General features: G+C 38.9%; 1 protein-coding gene across 4 annotated transcripts in view; it reads right to left on the bottom strand.

Annotated features, from left to right (window-relative positions):
• Window positions 1-706: 706 nt before the first annotated feature.
• Window positions 707-21,982, bottom strand: part of LOC137196683 (cilia- and flagella-associated protein 46) — a 57,549-nt gene continuing 36,273 nt past the window's right edge. For 2 of the 4 annotated variants that reach the window (XM_067609454.1, XM_067609451.1), the window contains exons 40-59: window positions 21,329-21,526; window positions 20,241-20,429; window positions 19,724-19,846; window positions 18,017-18,199; window positions 17,495-17,668; window positions 16,629-16,726; window positions 16,207-16,283; window positions 15,421-15,587; window positions 15,041-15,147; window positions 14,327-14,403; window positions 13,699-13,872; window positions 7,314-7,393; window positions 6,846-6,906; window positions 6,630-6,662; window positions 6,170-6,272; window positions 5,924-6,036; window positions 2,298-2,379; window positions 1,924-2,060; window positions 1,641-1,745; window positions 707-1,331 (exon numbers count right to left, since the gene is read on the bottom strand). In XM_067609454.1, the coding sequence (XP_067465555.1) occupies window positions 1,228-1,331; window positions 1,641-1,745; window positions 1,924-2,060; window positions 2,298-2,379; window positions 5,924-6,036; window positions 6,170-6,272; window positions 6,630-6,662; window positions 6,846-6,906; window positions 7,314-7,393; window positions 13,699-13,872; window positions 14,327-14,403; window positions 15,041-15,147; window positions 15,421-15,587; window positions 16,207-16,283; window positions 16,629-16,726; window positions 17,495-17,668; window positions 18,017-18,199; window positions 19,724-19,846; window positions 20,241-20,429; window positions 21,329-21,526 (2,385 nt within the window). In that variant the 3' untranslated portion in view covers window positions 707-1,227. The remainder of the gene's footprint in view (window positions 1,332-1,640; window positions 1,746-1,923; window positions 2,061-2,297; window positions 2,380-5,923; window positions 6,037-6,169; window positions 6,273-6,629; window positions 6,663-6,845; window positions 6,907-7,313; window positions 7,394-13,698; window positions 13,873-14,326; window positions 14,404-15,040; window positions 15,148-15,420; window positions 15,588-16,206; window positions 16,284-16,628; window positions 16,727-17,494; window positions 17,669-18,016; window positions 18,200-19,723; window positions 19,847-20,240; window positions 20,430-21,328; window positions 21,527-21,982) is intronic. The other 2 variants (XM_067609453.1, XM_067609452.1) reach the window with 2 other exon arrangements.

The following is a 21,982-nucleotide window of genomic DNA, read 5'->3' on the forward strand; positions in this document are numbered from 1 at the left end:
ATCTGTGTCATAGTCAACTTACGCCCCTGAATCTACTGAACTGTAAAGTATTATACACACCACTGTTGTAATTTTAGGTTTTAGTTCATTGGGGCTCAGTCTAGTGAATTAGATTTAAAGGGATGTCAAACTTAAAGTGATACTGCTTTAAACGTTAAAATAAACAGAGAAGCATTTAAACTTCAAGTCACATAATTCCAACAGTGAGAAAATTATTTTCTCAAGGGTTGTGTTGTGGAATTTTTAAATTAATTAATAATTAATTAAGTTAGTGCAATACAACAGGATTAAGCTTTAGCTGCAATACATGATAAAGGCATTCCCTAAATTAAAATTAGTGACCATAATTATATTTAATATGAACCTCATGTCAAGGAAAGGATAAATCCTGCTTCTCTCAACGGAACGACTTTCATGAGTGCATCTTCACATGTGGGGTCAAAAAGTGAACGCGGAGTCAAATATCATGACAACAGCATTAGATAAATACCAAATAAATCTACTAAATAATCTGTCTAAATCTAGACTAAATCAGCACTATTTTTTTTAATTTCTGAAGCTACAATTGGAAAAGGCTTGAGTAAATAGACATTAGAAGACATAAGAAAACAAAGCAATAACAGTTCAGTTACACTTCACTCCAGCTGAGACCTTTTATTGTAGGATTTCATCCATTCTGTCAGCCCTCTCAAACTGTTTATTTGGCCCAAAATCATTTCTCACATTCAGTTTGATAAAGTCTGATGCTGACACACATTAATGGCGCAATGAAAATCATAGTGACTGATGTGGACAGACACTCTACTCTACACACTCAATATATTGAGTGTTATCTACAAGGCAGAGATCCTGAAGGTACAACATGTCAGCACAATCCTCAGCTGTAATGTTGCTATTTTAATAATACATTAATAATAGGGGGAGTCTCTGAAAGCTACACTCTCCTAGATCATAGAGAGCTATAGTCTCAGTTTATGGAGCCAGGCATGTTGATATTTGTATCTCACTTCGGCTGTGTACGGTGAAACAATATTGAAAACATCAAGTGCAAAAATGACTCGTAAAATTACTCAGTGGAGAATGTAAGTAAAGAATCTTTTATGAAATGTTTTCGTCTTCATAGTTTTTCGCATACAGCAATTTTTTCAAATCCAGCTGACATTCATGCCAGTAATTGTCTTGAACTGTACAATATGAGTGAGAAATTAATTGAGGGTATGCAGCATATTATGTGACAATTAAGTTAGGGAGTCCATAAAGTATACAGTTGAAGGCTGATGGTGTGAGAGTTGTTTTGTGTTGAACATCATCTTCAGTGAGGAGCATTTGATCTGCAGAGAACCAGAGAAAGTAGTAATTATGTTTGAGTATCATATTAAATCATACACTCTAGTGTATATACAGCTGATTCTATAACCAGCTTAGTGGGATTCAGAATGTGAATTATTCTGCTTGACGTTCATTTTTTTCTCTTTGCGGAGAAGCCCAAACCTCATACACAAGACAGAAAGAGATGTGTGGGTGTGAGGGATGGGGTGAGGTGCTCACACGTAAATACATGGACATGAATATATTTACAGTAAATGGAAATGCAAATGTGAGGCTAAATGAGGTAGAGAGCAGGATATACAGTACTGTACCGTATGATCCTGTACCATTGTGATGTGGTATCTCTGAACTGTGAAAGTCCCCTTTTCTCAAGGTATGAACAGTCTGGCCAGAGGTCTGTCTGACCCTCAAGAGATCTGCAACACATGGTGACACATGCAGACTGTATTACTGTAGCTGCTAATAATGCCCAGAGCCATTATCATTCAACCTTACAAGCAACTAAAATACAATGTAATGTTTAAATGTTTGACAGTAATAGAGATAAATTGTACTGTCAAACATCTGCTGTTTATTTGTGTGTGTAAAACCTACTGTCAAGAACAGTAGCCATATTGCGTGTGTTCTGTTGAAGGCTGCTGTGCCACTGGTTGAGGACAATACAGCTCACGCCATTCAAACTCAACAGCAGAGCAGTCTCCAGGGGTTTCTCCAAGGCAAACTGTCCAGCACTGCAGGAAGAAAATAGCAAGATTTTGTGTGACACACAGAGGGGAAGCCCTGTTTCTATGAACTACTTCCAACCATAGAGCCAAAATACTACCAAAGACAAATACATCAGTTGTCACTGAGTGAATCCAGTAAACACATTAGAGGAGGGGGATGAAGGAATGTGTCTGTGGTAAGAAAAAGGTGGGAAATTTCTTTGAAAAACTAATTTACTTAAATCAATAAAGCAATTTTGTTACCTCTTGTGCATGTTAAGGTCTGATTGGCGGAGAACACTTGCATTGTTCTGGACCAGGTCAAAGAGCAGAGCCATGTGACACTCTGAAGAGAGCAAACATCATTATCATTATCAAGAAACGACGACTATTCACTAACAGCTGCATTAAAAGTGTATCGTACATGTAAAACTCCTCATAAACACAATACACAACACATTTTGTATACTAGGCGCCTCAGTTGCCAAATGTTTGGCTGTTTCTTACAATGCAGAAATGCACTCTGCTTGCAGTTATGAATCCTTCATAACTCTTCTATATTGAGCATAAACCGCAGCCTTGAGGCAGTCAATCATGTTCTGCCCCAAATAAGAAGAGCTGTTTTCAGCTGTCCTCATGTGTCCAACCAAACACAATCTAAGTTAAGTGACAGAAGGCAAGGCAAGAGAACCAGGATGTAAAAGAAAGATGTACAGTATGTTATTGAAAAGAATATCAAAGATGCTTTAATTATTAAGATGATGATTCTATTTTTGTTTCAAATATTTTTATTGGAAGCATTTGTGCAAAAATCTTGACGTTTATACAGAATAGAGAACTTGATGAGTATCTAAATTTGTTTCCTTTCATGTACTAACATGTTCTGGAATGACAATAAACTTCCTTGAATCCTTGAATGATTCTATTTTTGCTCTTGTAACAGTATAAAGCCAAAGGCCTGTGTCACTTCCAGTCTATCTTCTGTCCTTTCAAGATCATTTCCCATGAGTCTATGTCTAAGAATTAGGTAAGCTCAGCTGGTGTATGAATGCACAATTGTCATTTTTAAATGTTTGTTAGAATGACAATAGATACCTATTTACACTGGCTGCCTGTCAAATACAGCACTGAATTCAAGGTTCTTTTATTAGTTTTTAAAGCCATACATGGGTTGACACCTCAGTAAATTTCAGAGCTTCTCTGCCCCTACTCTAAATCTAAGCCTCTTATATCCTCACATCAATTACTCTTGACTGTTCCACGATCGAGGCTAGTGGGTGAGGGAGCTCATGCGGTAGCTTTGGAATCTTCTTTCACTTTCGATCAGACAAAAGTCAAGACTTACATGTTTTCAATGGCCTTTGGCTGCTCTTGATGATTTTAGTATTTTTATATTTTTATTTATTTATAAATGTATCTTACACTTTGTATTGTGTTTTCTGTTTTACATTTGTGCATATATTTTTATATTGCCTTGTATTTTATCATTGCCTTTCATTGTCTTCTATTCATGCCTTTTATTACTGATGTCATTTCATCCTCTACTGTTGTGCCTTGCACTATAATTTGTACAGCACTGTAGTCAACTCTGATTGTTTTTAAATGTGCTCTATAAATAAACTTGACCTGAAAGTTGACTTGAGTATTTAACTAAGAGTAGGGACAGAAAACCCCACTATCAAGCTCTCTCTTTGCAAAAGTACACTATTGAACAGAGGTAAGGGTGAGGTTTTTGATGAAACAGGCCTACTATAAAAGTGGTAAAATGACACAAATGTTCGAGTTTTCTATATAGTTAATGTCTGACTGGGAGAAATTATCAGCTGATTTTACTATGCTGTTAAAAATGGCCTTTATACCTGGAAATCAAATTTGACAACTAAGTGAACAGAAGAAAACTGACATGGAAAATTAAGCAAACATACAGGGTACAAGCATAGAAGGGTTTTAGTACATAAAGTGTATAATTTTCTGTATAATTTAGACCTGTGGGTGTGAAAAACTGTGTCTGACACCAGGTGTGTGTCAGCGAGGTCGTCCACCATTTTCTCTATGGCAGCAAGGATGGCCAGTGTCTTGCAGCTATTCTGGCTGACTACCTATACAGTCATGTCTGCGTCTGAAGCGAGACACTGCTGCCCCCCCTCCCCTTTGCTAAGCAACTGCTCGGGGCCAGAGTGGCAGTTCACTCTGATCTGAGTCTCAGACATGCAGTTGTAGTCACAGCAGCTTTAGAGTCATTGAGTTTTGTCCATACAAGAGCCCTGTTAGGAAGAAATGTTGTTACTTAAACAAGATAAAGATGCAGTGATGAACTAACACAATTCCCAGATAAGATATGAGTGCAGATGGTGCGGCATGTTCTGTATGACACCTTTTTTTTCTGCCATCGCCTAATCATATCCTGATGCCCAATTAAGTAGGAATGGTCCGGTGTGTTGTGAAGTAACAGCTGGAATTCAGACCATGGTGTCAGTCACACTATAGTTAGCAGCACTAACGCTAGGCTAGCAGGAGGCACATATGTCTAGCCTGGGGCGATGTGTAAGGCCAACCTGACACTCTGTCAATCACGCTAGAAAGAGTCCACCCATCCTCAGAATACCTTTGTTTGCTAGTGAAGGAGAGGAAAGGAGCCATGTAGGGTAGGACCATAGTTGTTTTGTGAAATGTCTTTGAAGGTGTCAAGAGCTGAAAGGCGATGAGGACACTGAGGAGGGGAAAAGGCATCTCTAATTTTTGTTTGGAGTTTGGAGTCCTCTTGTCTCCTGATTGTAGTTAAGGAGTTCTTTAAAGACTACCCCAAGAAAAAAAAGTCAAGGGATTGGTGTGAGTTTTATCAGAGAGGCTTCTTATCTGAAAATACAGACTCACAGTTCTTAAGTCATTAATCAATGGAGAAGACACTGACACCAGGGCTTAAAATAGTTCAGTTCAACTGCCATTATTTAACTGATGTCACCAGATGTGTTATCTTGTATGACTTTATGACTTTATGAAAGAGAAATAGAAACACTTGGTTTTGATGGAATAAATTGTGTTAGAGCCATTTAAACAAATTGAATGAATTCTACAACAAGCAGTCCACAGAGTCCAGATTGTTAAAGTCATTTTTACAAGGAGCCAAACATTATTGCACTATCAATCAATTTGCAACTGCTTTTCCTAAGCATGATCCACCAATATAATTCCGAATCATTAATCTTCATTAGACTTTTGCAGTTTAATTGTTTTTTACACTCAGTGAAGTTGTGGATCCGATGGTAAAACCTCATTGAAGAGATTAAGCCTACTGCTCCATTTACTGCCTACGTATTACGCAAACAGCTCTGCTCTAAAATTCAGTCATTCATTCATTATTTTGCATCATTTTTCTTCTTAATTTACCATTTAAAATGCTTTAGAGAACTCAAGATGCTGCATGATTTTATAAAATCTGTATGTCTGTGGACATCAGAAGCACAAGACATTTGATGACGGAGACTGCTTCTCAGTCATTTTCATATTTTCTGTTTTTTATTAAGTGCTGTAGTAACATTAATGCTGATTTTCTTCTTGTTAGAAAAGGTCTCCATGTAGCAATAGTGGAAATAAGACAAATACTAACCTACAGGCATGAGAGTTACAGGCGAAGTCTCAATTTTCTCAGTATATGATAATTTGGTAATGGTACGGTAAATTCAAAAATCACTTTTTTAAAATTGAATTGACACGTTATTTGCAATCATCCAAAAACAGACAGCTAAGGTGACATGCAATGTTTTAATCCTCTCTCCCACTTTAACAAAACAACATACATTAATTCATATAAGATGCTCTCAGGTCCCATTACATAAATATCTCACAGGGAAAATGTAATGTGTGTGTGTGTGCGTGTGTGTTTGCTGTACCAGACAGATTGAGGGCTGCTAGTTTGGCAGGTGGAATGTTTGCCATGAAGCGCTCTGTCCCCAGGTAAATGAAGCCACCGCATCTGTACAGAAGCTGCTCTATCTCAGACAGACTTGACATATATGGAGTGGAGTAGAAGTGATTAGGTGCATTGCAATATAACAAATACAGTAGGTGCTCAGTATGCTCAGTGCAAAAGTCAAAGAAAGATGCTGCATTGATTTGCTCTACTTAAAGCTTCTAACCTGGGTGTTTGTTTGCTGCCCATGATGCCCTCCCACAGATGGGTACAATGCTGGCTGTGGGTTTCCAAAATCTCCTTCATCCTCTTGCACAGACTGGTCCCTTCTGTGCCACATACAGACATCAACATGCAAATATTATCAGACCTTCTACTTGCATAAGATGATACACTAAATGGCAGTTGCATTTGGATTCATATAAGGCCACAGAAAAGGACCTATACTGTAGAGTGAGCTGCCCGCTTAATTCCAGTACACCTCACTCATACAATCACTAAAATAAAAGCAGCTAGAGCTACATTGTAATTATTTATAAGCACCAACCATTTTTATCTGCCACAATGCAGTGCATTTCCACACTTATTTAAGAAGCGATAACACCAATAAACTTTTTTATTAACTGTGTAAGTATGTGATGTAAATTCTCTGAATCGACTTAAGTGGATCTATTACATTTACTTACCAAAGTTGCCTTCATTGTAAGGGTCAACAATATCTTTTGGAGGCATGTTAAGAATCATCATCGAAGAGTGCAACGACATTCCCAGAGCACAAATGAAATTTGGTTTAAGATACCAAAGCCGGATTAAGATACAGCATTAGCCTATACATTAAAATGATATTTAGAATAATATTTAACAAAATTTAATTTTAAAAGGACATTCTTAAAAAAAGATACATTTGAAGTTACGTGTGTCCACTGGAAAGGTGTTAGGAGGCAAGACACGATTGGCAGGTATCTGTATTTCAATCAAACCAAGCGCAGTTACAAACATGTTGCGTATACAGTATATTCACAGTATATTCACACACATGCACACACATGTATTTGGCACATGCACATCTGCAAATACCATTTGCAACACAGGATACAAGAGTGGATCTTAAGACAGAGAAGACAGAGTGAAACAGGAAATGGGAGCAAAAAGAAGGGGGTTGGTGGAAAAAGCAGAAGTGGTGCATGACAGAGGATAAATGCTACAGACGCTAGAAATAGGATCTTTATGAAAACACATTATGTAATTGATTGAAAAACCATACTTAAAAGAGAGGCAGGAGGGACTTAAATAATTGCCAGTGCTGACAGCAGGTAAAAGTAATATTGCTGTCTGTATCTGGTGGGTCCAGATTAATTTACTGAACTCACCACTTTGATGGCTTGGCTTTGATCTCCCTTCCCCTTGGTTCCTTTGCCACCTTTGGTCTCCTTTTTGTTGTCACTTTCAACTGTCACAAACAGGAAGCAGAATTAATATATACACTTGTCTGTTGGGTAGATTACACAGCATTAGGACCAGGGAAAAAAAACAACTTTCTCAGTATCTGCAAAGTCAATGACATTTATTGGTGACTGAGGAACTGTTCTATAAGTTTCCTTGTGGCTGCACCATCTACAACCCTCTGCAAATGACAGCACTGACTACTGATTAAGCATTGATTACCAATTTAATTACCTCATTAATTTGATTCAAATCTATCCTTCTTTTCAAATAAACAAAACAAATAATGGGTTTAGTCAACACCAAGTTGCAGTCACAGAGGAGTAGTAATCCTCAAGTTCTTCAGTTTTGATTCTTTTGAAGGAGTGGCAATGTCCGTCAGTCCATCTGTTGATGCAACACTTTGGTCCAAAATGCAGTCTTCCCATACCCAGTCATTGCACATCTTCCACTGCAGGCTTAAGACCCACCTTTTAAAGCTACACTTCCACAACCCATGCTAACACTTAGCATGTACGTTTAATTTGTACTGTAGGACTCTGACATCCTCAAGTTTGAATGCACTTAATTTAAGTCACTTCGGACAAAGGAATCTGCTAAGTGAGTATAATGTAGCTATTAAATAGTTTGAAATAAAGCTGACATTCAAGGCTTCCAGAAGATGAATCATAACAACATTGCTGATCACTTAAGTTTTTATCTTGCACCACCAGCAAGTCCAAATTTCAACACTTATTTCATGAAGGGATACTTGACTGAATTCCTACAGTTGAAACGTTGAAATTCATGGTATACAGAAGATGAATACCTGTCTCTAAAACCATGCTTTGGCTTAAAGGTGCACTGTGTAGAATTTAGCGGCATCTACCAGAACGGACTTCGCAGAAATGGAATGTAATATTCACAAGTATGTTTTAATTTGTGTATAATCACCTGAAACTAAGAATTGTTGTGTTTTTGTTACCTCAGAGTGAACCCTTTATATCTACATAGGGAGCAGGTCCTCTTCACAGAGCCCGCCATTTTGCACCGCCATGTTTCTACAGTAGCCCAGAATGGACAAAAACCAAACACTGGCTCCAGCGAGGGCCTTTCACGAGTTTCGTGGCCACTATAGGTTCTCCTACATGTTTGGAAGTGGAGGGTGAGGGGAAGGGTATTCAGTTGGTTGCAATCTGCAATCTCACCGCTAGATGCCACTAAATCCTACACACTGGTCCTTTGAGCTAACTGTACTGTACAATAACATACCTCAAAATTATGAAGGCAAAAATACCATCATGTTTGATGAACCTATCCAGTCTCCTCAAAGAAAGCATCTATTGGAAAATGCAGTAATGCTGCGACTAGTACCAACCTCTAACGCAGAGCTCAAGCCAAACTGTCAACCTTATTTTTGTCACTAAAAGATAAACGCATTTGACTTCATCTAAAGGAGTAAAAAAATTACTAATTTGCTGTCTGTCATCCCAGATGTTCAGTGGCGATGGGTCATTTGGGGCAGAAAAAAGTGGTTTCAGTGGCACTGACTAATTAAGAAATGAATTATTTATTACTTCATATTAATGAATGGCATAAAATACTCAGTTGCTGCTTTGATTTATTATTATTATAAAATTTGAGGTCAGTGACTTGATACAATAGTTTTAAAAGGGTTAGCCCACTCTGGCAACATAAGGGCAATAAGCAGGTGGCATAAACTTGATGCCAAGTGGGCTGATTGCTTATTGCCTCGTTGCTATTTGATTGGCTATTTTTGCTTAGTAAATTGTCTTATTCGCTTGTAGTGAGCAGTTAGCATAAGTTGTATTTCTCCTGGAATGCAACTGCCATTGTGAACAAAGTGGATTATCTTCTAGAACACAAATGTGAAACTCTGCCTTTTGAAGAAAAGCATGAGATTAAACACCTCAGTGCTCACCAGTCGTGGGACATTGTGATAAACCAAACTGCAGGCAAAAATAATCACAGATTTAATGTGGGGTGGTTCTCCAGGAAGAACTGGCTAACTGCTAGCTTGTCCAAGAAGGTGCTTTTATTGCTGTCTGTGTGTGTTATTTGGAGGGGATGGCATCTGGTCAAGTGTCAAATGTAGCTAACGCTAACCAAATTGCCAGTGCATGCAAACAGCAGCTACAGGATTTTAACTCAAGTTGAGCCACTCAAAAGTTTGCCCAGAGGAGGAACCGCTGTAACTCCTTTCTCTTCAAGTGAGCTTTGAATTGGTGAATGAAAGTCTATCTTGCTGTTAAAGCGTGGTATGCATTTTTAATGTAATTCCATCAGGTAATTTTTCTAATGGTTGTGGTTGGATTTTATGTCTTGGCTGGATTTTTAAAGGCTTGGTGCAAAACTCACTGCCGCTGAACTGTTTAATTCTGTGACTAGTGAGATACTTATTTGCCTTTACTTATGTGGGTGTCTACCCCTGTTCCTCCTCTTACTACAGTCACCTTCTGCTCTTCTTCCTGCATTTACTTAAAACAGGCGTTCCTGGCAAATGCCACCCCCCTCCTCTTCCTATTGCTATTCTACAGCCCACAAACAGCTTTGCTTTGTCACATTGTCATATTTTATCTAGTCCTGTAGTGTACTGTAGTTATCGTACGGAGCCCCCCCTGGGGTCACATGGTGGAAAAAAAACCTTGAAACTTGATGTGTAAATCTGCTCAAATAGATTTCTAAACTGTGCACATGGATTTCTAAACTGTGCCTATAGATTCTCAATCTGTGCGCATGGATTACATGGCCTCTTCTGTTCTTCATTGAATGGACCTGACTTGCATGGACTGCAGTGACCACATCCACCCAGTAAATTCAATTTTATCTAGATTTAACGGCAGATTTAACGATGGTAAAATGGGTTAAATTGATTTAGCTTTGTGTTTGTATGTTTTGACACATAAAAGCTGTGAAATCAATTTAACTGATTTTACCATCGTTAAATCTGCCGTTAAATCTAGATAAAATTGAATTTACTGGGTGGGTGTGGTCACCGCAGTCGATGTAAGGCAGGTCCATTCAATGAAGAACAGAAGAGGGCATGTAATCCATGCACACAGATTGTGAATCTGAGGGCACGGTTTAGAAATCTATGCACACAGATTTATACATCAAGTTTTTGTTTCTACCATGTGACCCAAAGGGGGCTCCATATTATCCTGTTGAAGAGTCAAAATATTATTCCAGGAGGGATATGAAGCATTATGTCAAATTGTAAAATCATGCAATTTTCTGGTCATGCCTCTGTCCAAAGTAGTAGTAGTAGTTGTTGCCCCACAATTTTTTTCCACTTAAAAACGCCACTGCAGATGTTCAGCCAGTTTATAGCTGTTTTAGGGACAGTGCATGCTGAGTTGTTGAGTCTGTCACATTGAGCCACTGTACTGCAGTGTGCTTAGAAGCATCTTGAAAAAAATCTCACAGCCTCAGTCATGTACTTCTAAGTGTCGTCAGTGTCAAGGGGTCGCCAAATTGAGAAATGGCCAAAATCTACATGTAGGAGATTCAATTAATGTGTCTTTAAAGTGTTTTTTAAGAAGAATTGCTCAATTTTTCATAATTCTCTTGATATTATTAATAAAATAATATAATAAAGTGCACTTAGTTTGACACTACATCTTGGTGCAACTCCACTACCCCTACACTTACATCTATTGTGATTTGCATGCATTTAAATAATTAACATGGCATTAGCGTGGTCAATACTGTTTGAGTGTAGTTGGAATCACGCAAAAATTCTCAAACACAGTAAAAATTTGCGTGAGTAAGAACAGACATTCATACAAGACAAACATTTCCCACCTGAAGGCAGTCTTTTTATAGTTAGTGCTAATTTGTCCTGTGCATACTTCATCCAAAGCACTGCACGGAATAACAAATAGCCCTTTCAAAAGAGGTTTCAGGCACTATATCTTCTTGACATAATAGTAAACTGCAGATGTCAAAAATATGGTAATCATGGTCCAGCACGATTCCACTTTTTTTTTCAGTTTCATAACCCATGAATTTGATCCAGGCATGGAGAGATGTATCATGCATGTTGTTGTAGTTTCCTGTACACAGCATATGCAAGTGTCAAGTCACACACACATACACACTAGTTTAACAGTAACCTTTGTACATTCATTCAAGTTATGCAAATGATTCAACCTTTAAAAAGGCAGAGATGTCTCCAGCATCAAATTCAGTGCTCTTTCTCCTTCCTTTCCAAAATATGAATGTGCATAATTCCCCCAAGGATTGATGAATTATTGCCAAAAAACAACTAGATTTTTTTTCTTGGGACCTTACAATCACAGACCTCCAAAATAAAACCCTGAGAGACTGGAGAATGACACAATGTGATGGATATTATCGATTAAATTAAATTTTTTCGTTATCTGTTTTTACTCTCTGTGTGCCTGTCATTTGGGATGCATATGAGAGTGTGCTGCATGCCTGTGTCAGGCAAAAAAACTACTGATAACTACTATTCCTTTATGATTCTTTTTTGTGCTACATGTCAGCCCAGAACTTATTTCACCAGATCATAACCTGGGAACAAAGACTACACTGTGTTTCCTCCGCATTTGTCTTTTTTAATTACTTTTAAACTACTGAGAGCAATTTAAAGGATTAAGGAGGGAAAAGATTGAAAACATCAGTCATTATTGGGTCCAAGAAGGACTGCTCATTAACTACAATTAAAGTTTGCTTTCAGTCTATCAGTCCTTCCCACCAGGTTCTGGACTCAGTAAGGGGGTGTTGTTTTGCTTCTCAGCTGTACCCACACTTTATGTTTTAGGCTGACAGCTTTAACAAGGTGTGGTAATTTCAACTTCAAGCGTGATTTGCTCAGTCACCAGTCACCCTTTGCCAGCACCTACATACAACACCCCTGGATAATCAGACCTGCAGTCCTCATTCTAAATTGTTCTAGCAGGCACAGCAAAATGGCCACAGTTAATGGACATCCACTTTAGCAAAGCAGGCCATAGTGTTCACGGATGTCCGCATGAACTTCTGCATGCCAACAGGATGTGAAATGACCTTTCTGTCCTGAACAAATTCCATTTCTATGGATGGCTGCCTGCAGCCTAAATCAAAACGTCAAAACGCTTTCGCAAGTGTAAGCTATTATTTACTAGAATATGATGAGGAATCCTTGAGGCAAACATCCAGTCATACAACAAAACCTCACTGTTTTTGTTAACAGTTTTATAGATAAGACAGTTATACCACACAAACCTGATGCTTCTTACAGTTTCTGTGACTCTGGGGTAAGCCACATTCAAGTTTCAGTTCAGGCCCTCTGGTCTTCTGTCGTAAGCCATAGCTTGTTGTGTATTTACTGTTCTTAACCTGTCACTGTGTGTTTCTATGCTACAGTATGTCCCATGCATACAGTAGAAACCTACTTTTAAAGAAACTTGTTAGAATTGTATTTAATTTGGCAGCATTGCAGCGATACCAACAAAATAAGAATGAGCAAGTTTGTGATAAAACTGTGATAAACCGTGCCTTAAATGAATGATTAAAGGATCTGTTGGAAAACATCTGACATACTTGCACCTCATCATTAGATAAATAAGTTCCTCTCACTAAATCATGCTGACAGATGATTTTTAATCTTCAACAAAGAAAACAAACGATTTCTTAGTGAAAAGAATTTAGGGGAAATGAATGATGATAGGTCTTGATTAAACACTCTTTAAGCAATTAAAAAACTATTAGTAATGCGAGAATTTCAACAGGGTGCCTGTTTAATTAGCTAGTAAAAACTGGTTGAATGAACACTGAGCAGGAATTCTCCTGATGGGTTTTAAACCTGCCTGAAATGATGTGGTCACCATCCAGTCAAGTCAGTTGCACTTCCATATTTTCACAGGTTTCTAATAATTCATGCGTTATATCAAGTACTGCATTAGTCATGCCTTTTGTTTACACTAATTGAAGTACACAGTACTTGGATATGAATTGTCAAAGCCATATTTAACAGACAGTCCAAACATCATTAATGGTACTGTATCGCTGCAAGCAATCAGGGCTCACAAATGCCTCATTTGCAAGCTCACAGTTACATCCATTGTTTGGACAGCTGTAAAAAAATGTTTAACTCAAATGTTAAAATCTTATCTCTGTTATTATGTATCTTCTATATTTAGCTGACATTCATTTTTCCTAAGCACAGGTATGTTACTCAGTATCTATAAATAAAACAGTGGAACCATACAATTATAAAGCTTTGAATCTACTACACTAGCTGCTCTTTTACAACAGCTGGCTGTTGATCTTTAAGATGCAGGTTTGTGGGGATGCTTGCTTTGGTACCTTTCTCTGGCTCTTCTCTGTGCAGGCGACTATGAAGAAGCTGGAGAGAGAAGTCTCGGGACACAGAGCCCAGGCTTTCCTCCTGCAGGAAAGATAAAGCTTCCAGTGGCAACTCCATCAGCTTTCTGTCTGCCAGCAACACCACAAACTCCCGTGGTTCCACTGGTACTTTAACTGTGTACACACACACACACACAAACCCACAAAACACTTTCATACAGATGTTGTATATAAAGATGTGTAACAACCTCTAAGGAACTACTGCTCCACAATTTCTTAATGGTACAGTGTGATTGTTCCAGCAATTTTGAATTTTTTACATATGTTTAAATACAGTTTAGTGTCACTTTAATCCTGACTGCGCCTTGTAAAAATACTGAGTTATCATGTTGTGTGTGTAAATCAACGTGTATCACATTAAATCACATGTACAGCAATGACTTTGGCCTGAGGGGGATGAGCTGTGGCCTGCCTGAATGGAAACCTGCTGATGGGCTGCCAATGAACAACTAGGACATGCAGCAGATGCTGGAAAAAAGATGACTCATATGATACATTGTACATACAGATAATTACAAGGCCCTGGGGTGTCAAAGACACACACAAGCCCACACCCAACATACAGTACCTTTACCTGAGCTGCCTTTCTCTTCTTTATCTTTGGTTTTGGCCATCTCAGGGACTGGTACTGATGCAGCCTGGGGCCTGACAGGAGGAGATAAGGACAGGTGAGGATCAGTAGGGCTGCACAACCTTATGTCTAACAAGCCAAGACATGAACCAGATAGTGTAAGATGTGACAAGTTGCAAGAAATATAGACATGCAGCACAAGCTTTATGTAAGCTTGCTGCATGCATTTGTGAATGAACAGACCTGACCAATTAAGATTATCAGACAGACCAGTCTCACTTTGCTTTAAAAACATACTTGAACAAACTTTTCTCACAGGACATTTGTACCTGCCATTACATTAAAACCACAAGTCTAACTGATAACATTAATAAATGCTCTGCTTCATTTAAGCCTAGCACTGGAACACATGTGTGTGATAAGTCAAAATGAGTACTGTGACAAAGATCTATTGTAAACACACTTTTAAGCAAAATCAACAGTATACAGTATGCACACATACAGTACACTCATAGATAAAATGTATATAATTCAAACCATACACTCCACTATCATTCAACAACTCCTTTGATAACTCGCAGAGGAACTCTAGACATTAAAAATCTTCACTTCAAAGTCACAAAGTTCCCTTCCTGAGGCTCAGGAAATGAAATGAAATTTGTCAAGCCTTTGTAGTGGACAAAAAGGGGAATCTGATGACATATACAGTACCTTAAGCAAGAGAAGTCGAACTGCCTGAGAAGGGGATTCAAATAATCTTCCATATCTTGTACAATTTTTCTGAAGCGAGGTGCTAACTTGTTCTCTGCAGCAGTTTTCTGTATAGGGGATCATGAAAGAAATCAATGAGAGTTTCAAGAGCTGTGATGCAGTATTTATTGTTACAGGCTATTGATAACCCTCACACACACTTTTATTGTAGCTACACAATGCTTAGATGTCAGCTGTCCCATGTCTCCCCAGTAAGCAAGAGGAGACATGAGAGGATAATAATTGCAGTGGAGTGAGTTTATTTATGATGCTTGCAGTGGATAATTTTAATGGAGTAAAAGCACAGCAAAGGCCTCAACAAGACACACAAGAGTAAAAACCTGATGCTTGTCAGGGGCCTCCTGCCTGCCCTCAGTACTGTGCCAACAGGCTTCTTTAAGGAAGGCAGGTCTGGTCTCCTGGCCAAAGGCCCAAACCTGCTCCCTAAGTGCCAGCAGAGCCCCCGGGCAGACTGAAACCTTGACCACCCTAGAGCATGTCAGGATACCTGTAACAACGGAATTGACACACAGTCAGACATGCATGCTCACAGACACATACAGGCCTTGTAATTGGTCCCCGTGAGCACCCCCAGCCCCTCCTCTTGCTCATGCTGCTCCTTTTGTAAGATCTCCCTCTCTCTTCATCTGTGTTATCTTGTTTTTTTCCTCTTTTCTGTTTCATGAATTCGCCCTCATGCTCAGGAAATGAGTCTAGATGCCAGCTCCCCCCACCCCTCACTATTCCCACAACATCTTATGTCACACTATTTCCATGAAAGGTCATGTGAGGGGGTTATACAGTATGCTAATACCCTGTGATGACTTATGAAAGCTGGTGTCCCATGCCAGGCCAGTAGCAAAGAGGTCAAAGGGAAATTCAGGTGATTTGTTCTACACTTTGTTGCTTTTTCCTCTCTCCTTGTCTTCGTTAAATTTGATCTTTTCATCTGTCTTGCATAAAAATGTTTGTGTGATGACGACCATATTCTCTAGACAAATTACAAGCAGTATAAAAATACAGAAATGCAGTTAAGTGTTCTGTTTGAAATGGCTCTCAAAAAAGTAGGAAGTCTAACAGTTCTTAGTATTATGAATATTGGTTTAAAAAATGCAAAGGTTCCTGACCTGTAACTTGCACAGTCTTTCCTTTTTGATTTTCTAGAGCTTTGGTCATCTCATAGAAAGCTCCATAAAGTTTTGACCTAAAAAACAAAACACAGAAACAAACAGACAGATACTTTTTACTTGACTTGTAAACAGTATGCACTGATGCACAAGTTAAAATACATTTGAACTAACACAGATGCACTCCTTCTCTTAAGTACAGATACAACAGTTTCAAACTATCAGCCCTCTAGTGGCAGATCTACAACACAGCAAATCCTTGTGCACCAGACATGACTGTAGCCTAAATCTAATGTGACTTGTGTGATCTGCAGTCATTTACTCATTTATCATGATTCTGTCAGAGGCAGAAAGGGCCAAAATTTACATAAGGCAAAGAAAGGAACACAGTTAGAGAAAACAGAGACAAAGATAGAATTTACCCATCTTCAGAGTGCTGAAGCAACAGGATTTTCAGGTTGGGTGGAAGCTCTGGAAGGATGTTTAGGTGGTTGGGATTGATGGTCAGTTGGCTGAAGGCCTGCAGCAATTTGACAGTATGATATACAATCTCAAAGTGTCTTTAAATTATTTCTTTTAAAAAACTGAATAAAAGAATTTTAGAAAGCAAATAAGGAAGTCTTAAAGATTTGATTTCAGAACATGAAAAATCCTGTAGCACAGGACCAACAACTGTGATGCATGAACAATCATTTACTATTCATTACTTTATTGAAAATGACTAGAAGGCTTCATTTCACATTTTCAAATCTACATTTAATAATTTTTCAGACAATCTTATTGATAAAGTTATGACATGTTAGTCATGTTAATGTTATTACATAAAATGTTTATCATGTATACTATGTCATGAGGATAATAAAAAAGTATTGATCAAAGTCACACGACCTACTGTGTCGATGTAATAACACATTTAAACAAGACACTTGAGGTAAGTTGAAGACTATAATCTCCACTATATAATATTATGCAAGTCTTCATATTTACATCAGCAGAATCAACACATTAACTTGCACAAGTTCTTACTGACTTGTATTATTTTCACAGGAAAGCGCAATGACCCACATACCAGCTACCGTACATTGTTGTGTGACATTGAAACATCTAAGCAGAAGTGTGTTTGCTGCTCCACCACTCTGTGTGATTTCGGAATCCTACAGTACATTCAGAGCAAAGGCTATAACAACACCAATGCTGTGTCCCCCGTCAAGGGAATTTACCGAGCTGGCTATGACAGCTTTCATAAATCATCAGTGGGGGGGTGGGTGGGTGGTTGGTGACCCAGTACCTTGGAGAAGCTGTTGAGGGAGTCCTCTACTCCCTTCAGCATGCTGCTGGGCCTCTCCTCCTCAGAGAGGAGCAGTTTCCTGTGGAGGCTGAAAAGAGCCGAGAGCTGGGACACACTGGTGTCAGCACAGGCGGAACTTAGGACCTCAGCCATTACAGCAACAGTGCAGCAGCTCTAGGGATAAAACAGAAGATGGATGAAGGGGCTTTTGGTAATAGTAGGAATTATAGTAGGTTATGATATCCTGAAGGACACCGTTAAGAAAGAGAGGATGATGTATGGATGCAGACGCAAGAGACTGTGTTGTAATAGAAACATACTGTATTAGTGATTTAGTATTTAAATGTGGAACTTTCTACTGTATACATGGCCAGATAATAATGATGAGACAGAGTGAAAGTGAAACCTATGATTAGTATGTATCTTTTGTAGATTATACATACACTGCACTCTCAATACAGGTGCTGCTGGCAGGCACTGTGTTAAAAAAACGCTCATATGATCCGATGCATAGCACTGTACCTGAAACAAGGCGAGATATTGACCTGCCACTCCAGGATCCGACTGGCCATGACACTCCAACATGTTGAGAGAGGCATCAGCCAGGATGGGGGCAGGAAGCTTGTGTTGGAGACACAGGCTGACAGCTTCAGCCAGTGCCTTCCTGGCCTGGGCCAACAACTGCTGAGCTTTACACCTCCTTCGCTGCACAGCAGAGAGACATCACAGCTCTCAAACATGCAGGCACATAAACATTATTACAACACTATAAAAGTGAATGCAGGTAAGTCCACATAATCAGTCAATCAATCATAAACATACATGCACATACAACATGAGAATTAAAACATTCACCATTTATAAAATTTGGAGTCTCTTAAGGCGGAGTTGCCACAGGTATAGTGTGTAGGAAGGGGAATACAGTTAGACCTTGACATCAGTAGGGCATGTTACATTTACATACAGGCGTACGTGTGATGTCACATTATGAGTCACCTGTAAAATGGTCACAAATTTATCTGACCTTACTCCTTGCTACTTGTGTAACTACTGAAAACATGGCTTCAAATCTCAGGAGTATCGAATCTAATAGTACAGTGGAAGTACAAAAACAACGTCTTTAGGTATTATCTATTAAGAGTATAACACTCAAACACTCAGTTAATCTAATTCATCAGGACTTTATAGGTATAGTTTGATCTGATTTGATTGACAGCAGCCAAATAGCCCATCAACTGTCATCAAATTCTGATTCAAATGTTGTGAATTCCTGATTTGGAAGAACGAGACATCACCTTTTTCCACCTGAGCCCTGCCCACTTTAAACCAATGAGAAGAGCACAGAAAAAAAAGACAGACATCTAGCATTATCAAATATTTGTCAAATATCCAAAACTGTTCCAACATTGTCAGAAAATTGCATGTTCAAGTAGAACCACATCACTCACACTAAGAAGCTGATTGAGAAAATACGTTTTTAAGGCCTCTTACACCAAAATTTTCTATAATCTTGACATGTCAAAGTCAGCACCATATTGGGCTTATACACAACATTTATAACTCTGTTATACCTTCAGACATTTCATCAGACCTCATTACACATCACTTTACATCAAGACTCAACTTTGTTCTATGCATATACTGAATGTCAAAGTCACAGTCATGTTTCTACCATAGCTTAAACACTTTTAAAAATTAGGTGTTACTATTAGTCATAGTTATAAGCTCTATAATTATTTTAATGAAACTAAAAGAACATTTAATTCTATTATTGGCATGTTTTTAACCCCAAACATGGGCCCATGTCTAATTTTTGGAGCCTCTGCCCGAGGCATAAAGACCTCTCTTGCATCAGTGTGCAGCTCAGCAGGTGTTCATTCCAACCATGTCATATCATATGATTTGTTTTTACATTTGCACAGGGGCTCACTAGCCACAGTAAAACATTTCACAATAGTATCAAAGGCAAAGCATAGTTTAAATTTTATAGTTCATGTTGCTACATAAGGCTAGGAGGTTCTCTGCATTTTGCCTGGCAACAATATTTATCAGTCTGCCAATGACAAAATAAATGAACTGATTAAAGCTGTCTGTGAAGGCATTTCTCTCATTTTGAACATCCCAAGATTCACCTTCAGGGGATTTGAGATGAGAGGTGAAGCTCAGTATAAAGATCTTAGATTAGAGATGAGTCGGGAGTGATGGGGTCACTTGTCAGGAGGTCTGTACCTGCAGCTCAGCACTTTTGGCAGAGGTCATCTTTGGTTCTTTTCTGCTTGATTCTCTGTCTTTCTCTTTCTTTGAATCCTCCTCCACACCGGAGGCAACTTTGGGGTCAGACCAGGCTTCTTTCTGAACAAAGTTATTTGAAGATCACAGAACAATGATCATGATTAGTATAAAATCCTCTTATGATCACAAACTATGAAGACCAAAGCTTTTCTGTCTTAAATTATGTAAGCAGACATCTATCTCTCTGATCACTATAAGCTTCTCACCACGTGGACCAACTTTTTGTGTGTTCATGTGTGTGTCTCTGTCAGGACTAAGTAGAAGTACCTCCACAACTTACGTGATCTCTTTCTTTTAAACAGGGTGATTTCTAGCTGATTAATTGATTAAGCGCCCTAATATTCCCCCTTTAATTCTCTAGATAATGTATCAAATTCAGTGGTGTCCTATCTGGAATACACCTCTAAAGATTCCTGCATTCTTGTGATATTTCATGAACATTTGTGTTGGCTACCTGTTTGTCTCTGTCCCAGAGAGCAGCCAGATAAATGGGGTCCTCCTGCGCAGCCAGCAGTCTCAGGTTCTTCCCTATCAAACCCAGGCAGCGAGCTCTGGTCTCCATGTTGTCCAGGGAGTGAGAGCTGACTGCAGCCAGCTGGCCCAGAGTCAACTGCCCCAAAGTACTACCCACACTCAACCAATCCTGCAAAGGACACACACAAGAAAGGAAGGTCAAATGAGGACACAGATCTCAAGCAGTGTATTTACTTGAACCATCATCTAGCAAACAGAGATTTGGACACACAAAAAATTTGACTGGAAGCATTAATTGATGTTTAGGACTTGGCTTAACAGTAACTCATTTTGGATGGTAAAACTGCTATAACGGATCAGAAGCAGTGGTACTACAGGAGGGTAAGGCGGAAAAACTTGAAGCAAGTACTCTACCATACCACACTATACCATTTATAAAGACTAATAGAAGGAGGACTACACTTTGTGTGCTTACGGCCTTACAAGCCCTTCTCAGCAGCCTAATTTGAACTATTAATATTAAATGAGTGGTTTCCTATTCAGAGTGCTCAGTGATGCAATCACTAACATCCTATTTGGTTTTCCAAACATGTGTTGACTGTCAATATGCCCATTCAGAGTGGAGGAGATTTTTAAACAGTGTACTATAACTGTGTTTTTGGTAAGAGATTACCCCCAACATTGGTCCCAGAGCTATGAAGTGTGGAGCTCCTTATGTTACTTTGCACAATAGCATCCTCTAGTGGCAGCAATACACAACTAAATAATCTGTACACACTAAATTTATAGTAGAACGAACTTTATCAACATGATACTTGTTGATGTTTAAAAGCATATTTTGAATTTTGTTATTTTGTCACTTCCTGTGCCCTAAGGAGGTTTTTTTCAAGGTGACTGTCACTCCAACCAGAAATTAATTTTGGCAAACAGGGAGTAAGACAGAAGGGAAACTGCTGCAGCCCTGCTCTGTCAGTCAGACTGATATGGCTGTTTATGTTTAATAAATATATCAATAAATGCAGGATTTCACATATGGCCCAAGTTTTAAGTTCTTGTGCACTGTCTAACCTGTTCTATAGAGTTAGGCTCAGGTGTGCAGTGCGTAAACTCCTCTAGTGCTATCTGAGCAGAGGTCTTCCTCTCACGGGCCAGAGCTTGGCGTTTCTCCTCTTCACAGTGCTCCTCCAGCATTGCCAGGCAAAAATCTGCCAGGGCCAGTCGTAGGCGTAGCAGCCTCCGCATGGCCAACAGTGAGAGTCCATGACTCTGGCAAGTGGGAGAAATCAAAAGCAGAAAAATATAAGTAGGAGAATACACACAAAATAATAAGCACACATGCAGCAGATTATAAAGGTAACTGTAACACACACCTAAAATAGACACATCAGGACATATGTCACATGGGAAAAACTAAAGGAACTCAGTTTTAAATGATAAAGAAAAGTCCAGAAGAGTGGGCTGAGATGATGAGTTCACAGATCAAGAGCGACTTAGACAAACCAACTTGAACAATGGTCTAAATGAGACTGAAAAGTCCAACTAAAAGAAAAACGGGCAATTCAACATTTGGCTTCATTACAGACGTTGTCTCCTGTTTCCAATGAGGGATAGATGTTTAAACTTACTAGGGCAGCAGCACCATCTGCTGAAAGCACACTGCTACAATCGAGTAAAAACATTCACACAATATTCCATCGAAAACTCAATTCTACATGGATTTGC

The sequence above is a fragment of the Thunnus thynnus genome, chromosome 14 (assembly GCF_963924715.1).
Source record: "Thunnus thynnus chromosome 14, fThuThy2.1, whole genome shotgun sequence".
In the NCBI taxonomy this organism is placed as follows: domain Eukaryota; kingdom Metazoa; phylum Chordata; class Actinopteri; order Scombriformes; family Scombridae; genus Thunnus; species Thunnus thynnus.